The following is a 13,392-nucleotide window of genomic DNA, read 5'->3' as shown; positions in this document are numbered from 1 at the left end:
CTGTACAAGACGGTTCTCCTGAAACTAAGTGGTGCTGAGTGAAGTGCCAAATTCCAACCTGGAATGGCTGGTGAGATAAAAACTGATGGATAAAAACTGGAAGAGAATCACAGAAGCCCCAGTCATGGACAGCAACTAAAGTGTGATGGCGCCAATCCACATCATATGCCTTATGTAGGTCAAAGAAAACTGCAACAAGGTGCCAGAGATGGGTAAATCCTGTCAGATGGCTGTTTCCACTTGAGTAAATGGTCAGTTGGATATTGTCCTGTCTGGAAGCTACATTGAATCGGGGACAAAAGGCCCTGAGATTCGAGTATCCAACATAATCTGAAGCTGGCCATCCTCTCGAGCAGTTTACAAAGTACATTCGTGAGGCTAATTTGGTAGCATCTGTCTAGAGGTGTGAGTTCTTCCTGGTTGTAAGGACAGGGATAACTATACCATCTTGCCATTGTGACAGAAAAGCACCCATGAGCCAAATGTGAGTGAAGACCATGAGGAGATGTTGCCTCTGGGGAATGTCAAAGTGTTGGATCATCTGGTTGTTGATGGAATCCGAGCCAGGGGCTGTGTCTTGTGAAGAGGTAAGAGCCTGTAAGAATTCCCATACCATGGAGCGTTCATTACAGTGCTGAGTGGGGTGTGGGATGAAACAGTAAGAGGGGGGTCTATTCAACTCTGCATTTCTGGTGGAGAGAGGTAGGATGACAGAAAGAGGACATTGATGCTGTCACATAGTGCGTTGCGAGATGTTCTGCAAGGACCAATGTGTCAGTGCACGAACACATTGAAGGTTAAGCCTCTGGACAGGTGACCACCGCTGGTGGCTCAGAAGGCAAGGGATCTTGGACCAAACCTGCAATGAAGAGGCATACATCCCCAGCGAGGAAATATAGTGCTCCCAATGTAAGGAGCCTTAGTGTGGAGACTCCTAAAAGTGAGGAAGTTGGTCTATGAAGGGTGTCACTTTAATCTCTGCAGCAACCATTGGTGGTCCTGGACAGTGACTGGAACATTCTTGGTTCACCATGGTACTGGTAGATAATCAGGGGAACCTGTGGATAGGGGAACACCAGTGCCAGCAGCTTGAAGAATAGTGGCAGACACACCTTGCATGACTACATCAAAGGAATTTGAGAGGGAGGTGTCATAGTGCACAGCAGATGTATATGAAGTCCAACTGGCACTGCAGAATACCCAACATGGAGGCCTGTATACCTGATGGCAGCAGGGGAACAATAGAATCACTGGAAAATGGTCACTGTCACAAAGGTCATTATGGGATGACCAATGTAGGAAAGCAACGAGGGCAGGGGAGGAGATGGTGAGACCGATAGCAGAAAACGTTCATGAGTGGCACTGAAGTGGGTAGGGGAACCATTACTGAGGAGAGACAAATCAAGGTACATAATAAGTTGTTCAATTAGGAAGCTTCTACCTGTTGAAGTGACACTCCCACACAGTGGGTGGTGGGCATTTAAGTTCCCAAGGAGTAGTACCTGCAGTGGGAGTTGCTGGGTTAAGGTAGACAGTGCAACTTAAGGAAGTGGGCTACCTGGACGGGGGTACACATTGCAAATGGTGATTGCCTGAGTCAGTTGCACTCTAACCACTACATCTTCCATGTTGCAATTTAGGGGTATGATATTGGAGTGAACCAAAGTGCAGACCCTACTAGAAGCTACACTGGAGCCAGCAAAGTTCTGACAGAATGCCTGATAACCAAAAATGTTGGAGAATTGTCATCACAAAAATGCATTTCTTGAAGTACAAGATAGAATGCAAAATAGGAAGTGACAAGATGTTGCTTTCCCAGTTGGTGATGATAGTATCCGTTTGAATTCCACTGGATGATCAAGTGGTGAGAGTCCAGGTTAGACACAAAGAAGCCAAGAGATGGTTATGTCACTTGGTCAGTAGTCGACACTGACAAGGATATGGTGACATCCATAAATAAGATATCAGACTCAGGTTTTGAGGGGGGAGAGGGCACTGCCAGGTGCATGGGGGGGGGGCACTTGTTTTGGGATTTATATTTCTTCTTCCTCTTCAGAGGTGGAGTGCAGGGCACAGAGGGATACAGGTATCTGGAACTGGAGGAGAGTGGGTGACCTTGCGATGCACAGATGGTGAGTCTCGTGGCTGAGTGCTGGTAGGAGTCTTCTAGCCTGAGAGACACCAGGGAGAGGGATCCCAGAAGGGAGTTTGATCATCAACAGGTGCCAAAGGAGAGGGGCACTGATTTGGCCAGGCAGGGGGAGCAGATCCCAGATGGGAGGTCATGAGAACTGCAGGAGGGGGAGGGAAGAGGAGAATGGAGTGGGTGTGAAGAATAGGTAGGAGGGGGAAATGAAGTTACAGAGTTAAAGATAGTGTCAATGGATGGAGTGTCTCATAGTTTTGGCAACCCTCAGCATATGGCAGGCGATCTAGGGACTTGTATTCTTTGATCTTTACTCTCTTTTAAGCTGGGCAATCGAACGAGGGGAGTGGCAGTCAGCACTGTCGACATACAAAGGTGAGCCTAGCCCTCGCCCCATGGTGTAGTCAGGGAAGGTAGCTGGGTCATACAAAGCAGCATTCAATGATCCTTCAACACTCACAGAGACAGCCATTTCAGAACAGAAAGATTCTTGCAGCTTGATATGGTTCATGCGTGAAACATCCACTCTGATATCACCCACTCCAACCAGTGGCTCTCCCAATGGGCACTACCCAGCCACAGCAAGGGCTCTCTGGCATGGCAGCCATAGCCATGAGTTCCAATGCTCCAAGAAGATAAGCAACCATTCATTGGCATACATAGGGAGGAATCAGCTCAGGTATCAGTAGTGTGATCCCTGTGTTGTCAGGCTACCAGCCATATGGGTACATAACAGATCCACCACACAAATGGGTTACATGTGCTGGTGACGTAGTAGGGCGGAAGGGGCTACAGCAGAAAAGGGAGAGGAGAAGGAAAGGGGGTGAGGAATCAATGCAGTAGATGCTAAGGAGGGAGTTCTTCCCCGAATGGCTCACACTAAAAACAGGAAATTTTGAAGTTGAGGTCAAACATCAAGTGATGATTGAAACACCAAAAAGGATGAAAGAGCAGGCAAAAGGAACAAAATTGCAACCAATATAGGAAACCAGGTGGATAGCCAGGTCGATATAAATCAGAACACTGAGAGAGGGGAAGAGGAGATACAGGAATCAGTGAACATGAGGTCATTGTAGCAAGGCTTGAAACCATATCAACCAAGAGTACTAAAAATACACTCCTGGAAATTGAAATAAGAACACCGTGAATTCATTGTCCCAGGAAGGGGAAACTTTATTGACACATTCCTGGGGTCAGATACATCATATGATCACACTGACAGAACCACAGGCACATAGACACAGGCAACAGAGCATGCACAATGTCGGCACTAGTACAGTGTATATCCACCTTTTGCAGCAATGCAGGCTGCTATTCTCCCATGGAGACGATCGTAGAGATGCTGGATGTAGTCCTGTGGAACGGCTTGCCATGCCATTTCCACCTGGCGCCTCAGTTGGACCAGCGTTCGTGCTGGACGTGCAGACCGCGTGAGACAACGCTTCATCCAGTCCCAAACGTGCTCAATGGGGGACAGATCCGGAGATCTTGCTGGCCAGGGTAGTTGACTTACACCTTCTAGAGCACGTTGGGTGGCACGGGATACATGCGGACATGCATTGTCCTGTTGGAAAAGCAAGCTCCCTTGCCGGTCTAGGAATGGTAGAACGATGGGTTCGATGACGGTTTGGATGTACCGTGCACTATTCAGTGTACCCTCGACGATCACCAGAGGTGTACAGCCAGTGTAGGAGATCGCTCCCCACACCATGATGCCGGGTGTTGGCCGTGTGTGCCTCGGTCGTATGCAGTCCTGATTGTGGCGCTCACCTGCACGGCGCCAAACACGCATACGACCATCATTGGACTCTCATCGCTGAAGACGACACGTCACCATTCGTCCCTCTATTCACGCCTGTCGCGACACCACTGGAGGCAGGCTGCACGATGTTGGGGCGTGAGCAGACGACGACCTAATGGTGTGCTGGACCGTAGCCCAGCTTCATGGAGACAGTTGCGAATGGTCCTTGCCAATACCCCAGGAGCAACAGTGTCCCTAATTTGCTGGGAAGTGGCGGTGCGGTCCCCTACGGCACTGCGTAGGATCCTACGGTCTTGGCGTGCATCCGTGCGTCGCTGCGGTCCAGTCCCAGGTCGACGGGCACGTGCACCTTCCGCCGAACACTGGCGACAACATCGATGTACTGTGGAGACCTCACGCCCCACGTGTTGAGCAATTCAGCGGTATGTCCACCCGGTCTCCCGCATGCCCACTATACGCCCTCACTCAAAGTCCGTCAACTGCACATACGGTTCACGTCCACGCTGTCGCGGCATGCTACCAGTGTTAAAGACTGCGATGGAGCTCCGTATGCCACGGCAAACTGGCTGACACTGACGGCGGCGGTGCACAAATGCTGCGCAGCTAGCGCCATTCGATGGCCAACACCGCGATTCCTGGTGTGTCCGCTGTGCCGTGCATGTGATCATTGCTTGTACAGCCCTCTTGCAGTGTTCGGAGCAAGTATGGTGGGTCTGGCACACCGGTGTCAATGTGTTCTTTTCTCCATTTCCAGGAGTGTATATGGAAAATATATCTATTTAAAACAGCAGATAAAAATTTGCTTGATGCCTTCCTAAGAGAGTGTCTCCATTCCTTCCAAGCTAATTATGTATGTTTAGAACAGATATGGCTCGAATTCAAAGATACAGTATCGACAGCAATAGATTGATTCATACAGCATAAGTTAGTAAGAGATGGGATTGAACCACTATGGTACACAAAACATATCAGAACATTGAAACAGAAGCAAAGAAAAAAGAATGCCAAATTCAGAAGAATGCAAAATCCCCAAGACTGGCCAAGTTTCATGGAAGCTCAAAATTTAGTGCGGACGTCAATGCGAGATGCTTTTAATGGTTTCCTTAATGAAACATTGTCTCAAAATATGGTAGAAAACCCATTGAGATTCTGGTTGTATGTAAAGTACACCAGCGGCAAAAAAACAGTCAATACTATCACTGCATAATAGTGATGGAGATGTTACCAATGATGCTGCCACTAAAGCACAGTTACAAAATACAGTTTTTCGTAATTTCTTCACAAAAGAAGACAAAGTAAATATTCCGGAATTTGAAACCAGAACAGCTGTTAGCATGAGTGACACAAAAGAAGGTATCTTAGGTGTTGCGAAACAAATCACTTTAAGGCAAGCCTTCCGGTCCAGATGGTATACCAGTCAGGTTCCTTTCAGACTATGCAGACACAATAGTGCCTTTCTTAGCAATCATATAAAACCACTCACTAGACGAAAGGGCTGTTCTTAAAGACTGGAAAGTAGCACAGGTCACACCAATATTCAAGAAAGGGAATAGGAGTAACCCATTGAGTTACAGACCCAAATCACTGAGCTCAATTTGCAGTAGGATTCTGGAGAATATACTGCACTCAAACACTATGAATCATCTTGAAGAAAATGATTTATTGATACATAACCAACATGGATTCAGAAAATATCGTTCTTGTGCAACACATGAAGTAATGAGTGCTGTTGACAAGGGATCTCTGATCGATTCCTAGATTTCCAGAAGGCTTTTGATACCGTTCCTCACAGGCGACTATTAATCAAGTTACGTGCATATCTTCTCAGTTGAGTGACTGGATTCGTGATTTCCTCTCACAGAGACCACAGTTCAAAGTGATAGATTGTAAATCATTGAGTAGAACAGAAGTGATATCTAGCATTTCTGAAGGTAGTGTCATAGGACCCTCTGATGTTCCTGATTTATGTAGGTGATCTAGGTGATAATCTGAGCAGCCCCCTTAGATTGTTTGCCGATGACACTGTAATTTACTGTCTAGTAAAATCATTAGACGATCAATTCCAATTATATAATGATCGAGAGAGAATTTCTGTATGGTAAAAAAGTGGCAATTGGCACTAAACAAAGAAAAGTGGTAACTTCAATGAAAAAATATAGGTTGAAAAGTGAAGTAGATGATGTTCTACATTCTTTAGGTAACCAATCATGTGACAGGAGGCATGGCGACACATACAGTAACTGAATGGAAAAGAAATTGGTCAAGTAATAACATATTTCCAACCATATTTTTAACTTTGATATTAGTTACGTGAGATTTATGTACATACTGATACCAAGAGGTGGAAAAATACACTTAAATACTGTTAATTCCAAATTGCCATACATGTTTAGTGACTGTGTAAGTGGTTGCAACAGTAACAACAAGAACACCAATTATTATTATTTGTAATCGTAGCATTAATATTGATTACTCAAACAATTATAAATGGTAAATTAAAATTAGTTGTAAGTTAAAATCCTTTGTTACAATGTTGATGTTGAAACCACTGGAGTAACTATATAATGTAATACCTATAAAGTCATATTCTTGGAACTGGAAGGTATTATTGTGTCGAGCACACACCTGTGAAAGTTGTAAGGGTAACGACATGATGCTTGATTGCACTTTGAGAACAACTATATTGAAAATGTTAATAAAATGTGAGAAATTTAAGACAAATATTGCAGAGTTACATGTAATGACATATATAAACAGCTGTAAAACTGGCAAACAAGTTTGCATGCATAGATTTTAGGTTAAAATTGTGCCAAAATTGATATCAACATGAAATGGATGATGAATGAGAATTAAGTACAACATAATCATTTAAATGTTGTGAGTTTAAAATTTATGGACATAACTATTCATTTCCTCTTATTGTTCAGTTATGACATATCAGACTGCAAACAAAAAAGAATACTTGTGAGGTTAGTTGTTTTAAATAACACGGATAAATCGTAAAAACAGAGTTGATAATAGAAAAGTATGATTGCATCTTGTAGCAGTCAGCCAGGGTAGAATGAATGAAAATGTTGCAGGAATAGCAGCAAAATAGTTCAATGAAATTTGTTATTGAACAACATATGTAATTAAAGAAGACTGAAAACTTAACAGTAATACCAGCAACAATGAACTGGGACACATGAAGTTAAAAGTTTAAAAACTTTTCTTAGTGCAATTCTTCCATTTATGTTTACTTACATTCCATCAGCTGAAAATTATCAAAAGGACAATCAAAGTAATCTTTAATATGTTTGACAAAGTAAAGCCATAAATGAATCAACTATGACAGTTAATAAACACTCTCAATGTTGGAAAACAACATTGTCAAAAACAATGAAAAAGTTAAGAGCCCAGCTGAACAATTACCTGAAATTAATGCAAGACCAGTGAACAATTTTCAGAAAGAACTTACTAAATCAGACACAAGTTTTGAAACTGATTCGTGAAACTTGAAAACAGTGAATGATAGTGGGATGAGTGAAAATTTTAAAATAAAACTTTGCATCCTAGACTAAAAAAAAATAAGTTAACACTGACAGTAAAAGATAAAAATTAAGTTCACACTGAGCATGTTCCTGCTACAACCATAAATGTAGTAAAAAGAAAGGAACGTGAAGTGGAATTTGGTTTTTGAATAACTAATGCCATCAATTATGTTGAAAACTTTGTAGTGATTGATGTAATTAGTAAAAACGAGAATGTAGCTAATTCACAGAATATTTATGTATTAGTTCATGTGAGTGAAGCAAATGATACTGATGAGAAACTATTTTCTTGTTCTGTAAGATGAATTCTTCTCTGCGTAAATTGAAAATGTAATATTTGGGCTGTTCGTATCAAATAAGTTTTTAACATGGGGAGTAAAAAGTTGCTCTAAATCAGTTTATGGAAACATTTGGTTTGGTAAAAATTATATAAATTCTGTTCAAATGGCACTGAGCACTATGTGACTTAACTTCTGAGGTCAACAGTCGCCTAGAACTTCGAACTAATTGAACCTAACTAACCTAAGGACATCACACACATCCATGCCCGAGGCAGCATTTAAATCTGCGACAGTAGCGGTTGCTCATTTCCAGACTGTAGCACCTAGAACCGCATCGCCACTCTGGCTGACATGAATTCTGTAAACAACTACAATTTGTTTGGTGGGAATTACTGTAAACGGCTTAAGATTTAAGGACCTTATGGCAATGTAGTGAACGATGTTCATTCATTTGAGGGCTTGATTCTGATGAGAAAATTTTCAATACTGCCTTGTTAGTTAAAGTCAGGGGGAAGACTTACAAGTGAATGTAGAATTTCTCACACACATCTGAAAGAATAGACATTGTTAACGATCCAAACCTGTGTGAAATAGTTCAAAATTTAATTCACTGACTGCACATTCCTTGACATCTGCTATAAATCTACAACTCAACAGTACCAGATAGGGACTCAAACCTGGATTTGCTGCTTATCTTAAGTGGTCTCCTTCACCACTTTGGCTATCAGTGCATGCTCCTTAGGCTGAGACAAACTTTCATACATCACCCTTCCACATCCTTATATCATTGTCCACAAAATTCATTACTGCTTTAGCATAATTTATGACATATTCCAACGACAGATAACAATTTGCTCAGAATGGAAGGGGAACAAAAACCCATATTTACAAAAACTGGCACAACTTATCCACAACACAAGAACCCTGCACCATAAACTTTTATCCACAACGAAATTCTAGAAGATATTCACAAATAATTGCCAACAGAGAAGATTTGTGCAGAAACTAAGAATATCAAGAGTGTAAGTAAGAACTAACATACCATCAGACACCAGGTGACCTGAACTACAATCGACTTCAACCAGTCTGAATTATAGTGAATCTGCAAATATTGGAAATTCTATTGTTAATAACGTCAATGTTACAGGTGTATCTCATTATGACTCATGACTCTCACATTGTAACTTTGATGGTAATATAAGGTTTTGGATGGAGTTCCTGTGTGTGTCTTGATATCATGATTTGACTCTGCTCTTTGAGCAGGAAGACAAAGAGAACTTGTGCAAGGTTGCAAGTATACAGCAAATGGTATTTAAATATGGTGCACAATGTAAATGATGTAAATCATCTGAAGTGATGATACTGAATCAGAACACAATAAAAGGACTAGAAAATAAGCAAGAAGTACTTTCATTCAACAGAAAAACTCTTATGGAAATAAATTCTTGTGAGATTTTGTATTGAAGATTCAGGAAGTACTCAGTTTTATGAAGTTATCATAAATGAAAAGCATCACCTTTACCTTTTCATTTCCAGTGGTGTACAAGAAACATATGCTATTGCAGAATACAAACATAAATGTGGATGTAGTTTGCAACACATATCATGTTATGTGTCATATTATGAAATAATAGATATGAAGCTTTTACAACAAATACAGGAAAATTATATACTTATGGGTCATAACAAATTTGCTTAAAACAATATTGTATTGCCTTATGTAGGATGGCGATTGAAAAACTAGACCCGAGTACAGGCTGCTTGCTAACGACGCATCAACTGTTGTCCACCATGAAAGATACAACAAAAATTAGATGAAGATGTAGTAATTAGATAATAAATACATAATAAATAAGCTAATATAAAAGCCTATATTTACTGAATCGATTTTGCCTTTTACACTACATTACATCAGAAGCTAAAAATACCTCATGATTCAATGCACTTTTTGTGCAAGCTAACATGTAAATATATACTTTAACAGTTCTTCGCACCAAATCTCAAAATTTCATCAGGAGTATGGTCCTTCAAGTCTTCTAACATTATTGGGTTATGTGTGTACACTTCTCCCTTTAGAACCTCCACCCCGCCCCCCCCCCCCCCCCCCCCGCCCTCACTCCCCATTAAACATCATACATGGTTACGTCAGGTGAAAGCAGCAACCACATCTTTTACTGACAGTCTTTCCTTCTTGAATCTCTCATGAATTCATGAGATTGGCTCACAAGAAGTGTGACATATTGTAGGGTTTCATCACTATATGGTGTAAAACATGGTGACAAGGCCAGCACAAACATTCACTTGTGACAATTTGTGTGTTGATTGCTTTGGATTCTGGATCAACTGTACTCTGATCACCATGATCACATTAGGTGCACAAACAGGTGGGGCCTGAGTCTTTTTCTTGTTCACAACTCACTCTGTAGTACACCATATCCTGTTAGACTGCTCTCTGTCTGTATGGAAATGTCAAGAAACTTCTTTCCAGAAATACCCCTTTACTATTGCAATTCTTTCTTAAGGAGATGTATCTCACTGAGATATTTCTTTATAGACTTAACCATGACACAACTTTTGTATTTAACACAAAATGGAACTGCAGCAGCTTTGAAACTATATATGATGATTGGTGGGCAACAATGAGAATTCTAGTATTCAGGATCAATTTCTCATGCACCACCCTACACATTGTTATGTTGGATATCATTTGGGTGTGGTACTTTGGCACTAAAACATTCCATTTCACATTGTTTGTGTTGTATATGAAGGATGTCGATATCTGTTGACAGTGGATTCAACTTCAAATAAACAGGCACGTACTACCAATTCAATTTCTTTGAACGCCAGAAGGGAATTAAAAATTACTCTGGAATTTCCATGAAAGTTATTACAGTTTATTTTCATTATGCTGATTTGTTGATTAAGAAACTAGTTACAATAAAAGATTTAGTCACTACCTTCTATAAAAATACTGCTCAGCACTTGGAAGCAGAAAAATGGAGCAATGAAAACTTCACTCACTTAATTTCATCAGCAAACCATATACATAAATCGGCATTTCATAGCATGCAGTTAAGGACACAGCTTTTAGATTTCGTCACTTAGTCACTTTTATTTTACTGCTAACTTGTGTATAAAGTTAATAGTACAAAACTATGGCATTCTCTCCTAGCACACATACAGCATCAAATCCAAATACATATGCAATATTGATCATATTCCCTTATACTGTAATATGGCTGCCTATTAATACAACAATAAAAGAAAAAGTCCTCAATCTACAACTAACATTTTCCCCATACGCTAACAAGAATCAGTACTTCTGTTATTGTTGATTGTGGGCTTTAGGAGACTAAACATCTGAAGTTCTCAGTCTCCTATTCACCCTCCTCCCCCAAAACCTGTGAGTGTGTGTAAGATCATTTTCTAGATACTAGTGTGGCATGCATTTTGAGTTGGATATGGATACCAGCCTGGTATTCACCCAGTGGGATGTTCGAAAGTGCCTAAACTCCACATCAAAACTGGCCTGTTTACCAGCCTTCTTTTTTAATTTGGAAAGTACATTTGACCTGATCAGGCTGGCCTCCCCACATTCCAGTAGTGGGGCACTAATACACTCTTAACTGTACTTCTAAGAGAATCGTTCAATGAGTAATGAAAACCTTACCTTGGACTGTGTGGTGCAAGTCTTTTTGAGGCTCTCTCCTGAAACATTTTATAACACTATTAGGTAATGAATTCAAAAAGGTAAGTAAGTAAAAAAATTAAGACACACTACTACTATTCTGACAACTGCTACTTCTGGATTACTCCCTACTGGTAATATACAGAGCAGTAACTTACAATGTATAATAAGAGGCTGTGAAACATGCAAAATATTTATAGAAATTGTTTCATTACAGATACATACAAAAAAAAAAAAAATCAGTCTGAAGCAGTAAACGACTCAGTGCATCTACAAAGACAAGTATTTCCTTGCTGAATGACAGATGCAATGCATTCACATATGCATGGGGATGAATTTCAGCTGAGGGCTAGCAATACAGACCAATGAGTTTAAGAAACATACATCATTAACTTACTGAACAATTCCAACATTCATATCACAAAAATAAATGTGGACGCTATGAATCATATGGTTCCTGGAATGAATATTTCACACTAAAATACTGTATGCACAGTTCTGAAACTTCCTGACATGGTGTTGGTGCCAGGCCACAATGTGCAAGATTCCAGTTTTGAGTTTTAGTCCAACAAATAATTTTAATCACCCACAGGAAGTTTCAGCCTTAAGGCTACTGAATTGCCTGCAAGCATGAAGTATAACTTAAATGGGAGATTTACACATTATCCCACGCCACGAGCATTATACATAGTGTATACTGTCATTCAAGTTACAATCCACACAATTCAGCCATTGCCAATTGTGTCAGCCATTCTCAATTATGGCCAAAATATTGGAATAATTTTTAATTTTAAACAAATGGTACTGACTTTGCTGACTGTAGTCTTGAACAGCTTAACACATGCCAACTTTGAATGACACTTTCTTACTCTGTACATCTGATTCTAATGCTATACAAATACTGTGAAACCAGTGAAAGACAACATACACATATTTGTAAGCTGTCAGCTTTTCAGTCTGCAGAATATTTGAAGTGTTCGTTTTTACTCTTAAACTAAACTTTCACTAATGTGGCTCTCAGAACTCAGGCCTCTGTAACATGGCCCACCAATGGTCTCTAGCTGGTCAAGGAGAAGTAATGGACACAGCAATGTTGTTTGTCAAGTACAATGTTAAACATTCTATAAGCTCCAGGAGGATGAGACATTTATGAATATTTTGCTAAGTGGCTGAATGAGGAAAACTGTGAGATACACCAAATGTTACAAGGTGAGGAAATAAGTGTATAACAGGTTTGATGAAATACGAAGAAAAGGGCGTATGAGGAGAGAGCATAAAGATTTCTCATGCTGCTGGTGCCAAAGCTACAGACACCTTCCTGAATAACATTATGCAGCAACCAGATACATGCAGTACTGGTGTAATGCTTGTAAGGCAGCACGGCGCTGACATCATTTATCATTATTGTGACAACTAAAAATTTGGGACATGTTTCATAGTAAGTGATACTACTGTATATGTACACAGTCAAAAAGTAAGTCTTCTATGAAAGTTAATGTATCTTGGGACTTAATAAAGTACACTTCCTTTTTGTTTAAACTAAATTACAGACACTCACAATAATGTGGCACTTCTATTAATCCAGCACTCGTATATGGATAGAATGGCCAGAACATTGAGAGTCTAGCATATTTTGTTGCTTGGTACATCCTTACAGTCCCTGTTTCTGTGGTAAACATATCAATAACATGTCCTTTAATATATATATAATTATCCTGATAATGCAGAAAACAGTACAAGCAATAAGTATTCATGAAGTGAATGAGCTACTTTAGAAGCACGAGTCAAGAATAGTAAATAATAAAATGCTGGACACACACATAGTTCAAATGATGCAGAAAATTGTGAGTGAAGAGACAGAAGCTCTAGAAGTTCAGGGAAACTGAAATTGTGTGGTTTCCATGTCACATCAGAGACCCGCAGCTTAATAATTTCTCAGTTTATGTACAGATGCAGCTACACAGTAATTTGAAGGTTATAAACAT

The 13,392-nt window shown here is 40.3% G+C and overlaps 1 protein-coding gene across 22 annotated transcripts in view; it reads right to left on the bottom strand.

Annotated features, from left to right (window-relative positions):
* LOC126295452 (zinc finger protein ZFP2-like) overlaps positions 1 to 13,392 on the bottom strand; it is a 909,451-nt gene that overhangs the window by 24,847 nt on the left and 871,212 nt on the right. For 20 of the 22 annotated variants that reach the window (XM_049987955.1, XM_049987969.1, XM_049987970.1 and 17 more), the window contains one exon: positions 11,390 to 11,427. In XM_049987955.1, the coding sequence (XP_049843912.1) occupies positions 11,390 to 11,427 (38 nt within the window). Of the gene's footprint in view, positions 1 to 6,408; positions 6,534 to 6,800; positions 6,851 to 11,389; positions 11,428 to 13,392 lie in introns of those variants that run through there. The other 2 variants (XM_049987973.1, XM_049987974.1) reach the window with 2 other exon arrangements.

Source organism: Schistocerca gregaria, chromosome 11 (genome assembly GCF_023897955.1).
Source record: "Schistocerca gregaria isolate iqSchGreg1 chromosome 11, iqSchGreg1.2, whole genome shotgun sequence".
Lineage (NCBI taxonomy): Eukaryota > Metazoa > Arthropoda > Insecta > Orthoptera > Acrididae > Schistocerca > Schistocerca gregaria.
This window is presented reverse-complemented; position numbering and strand designations above follow the sequence as displayed.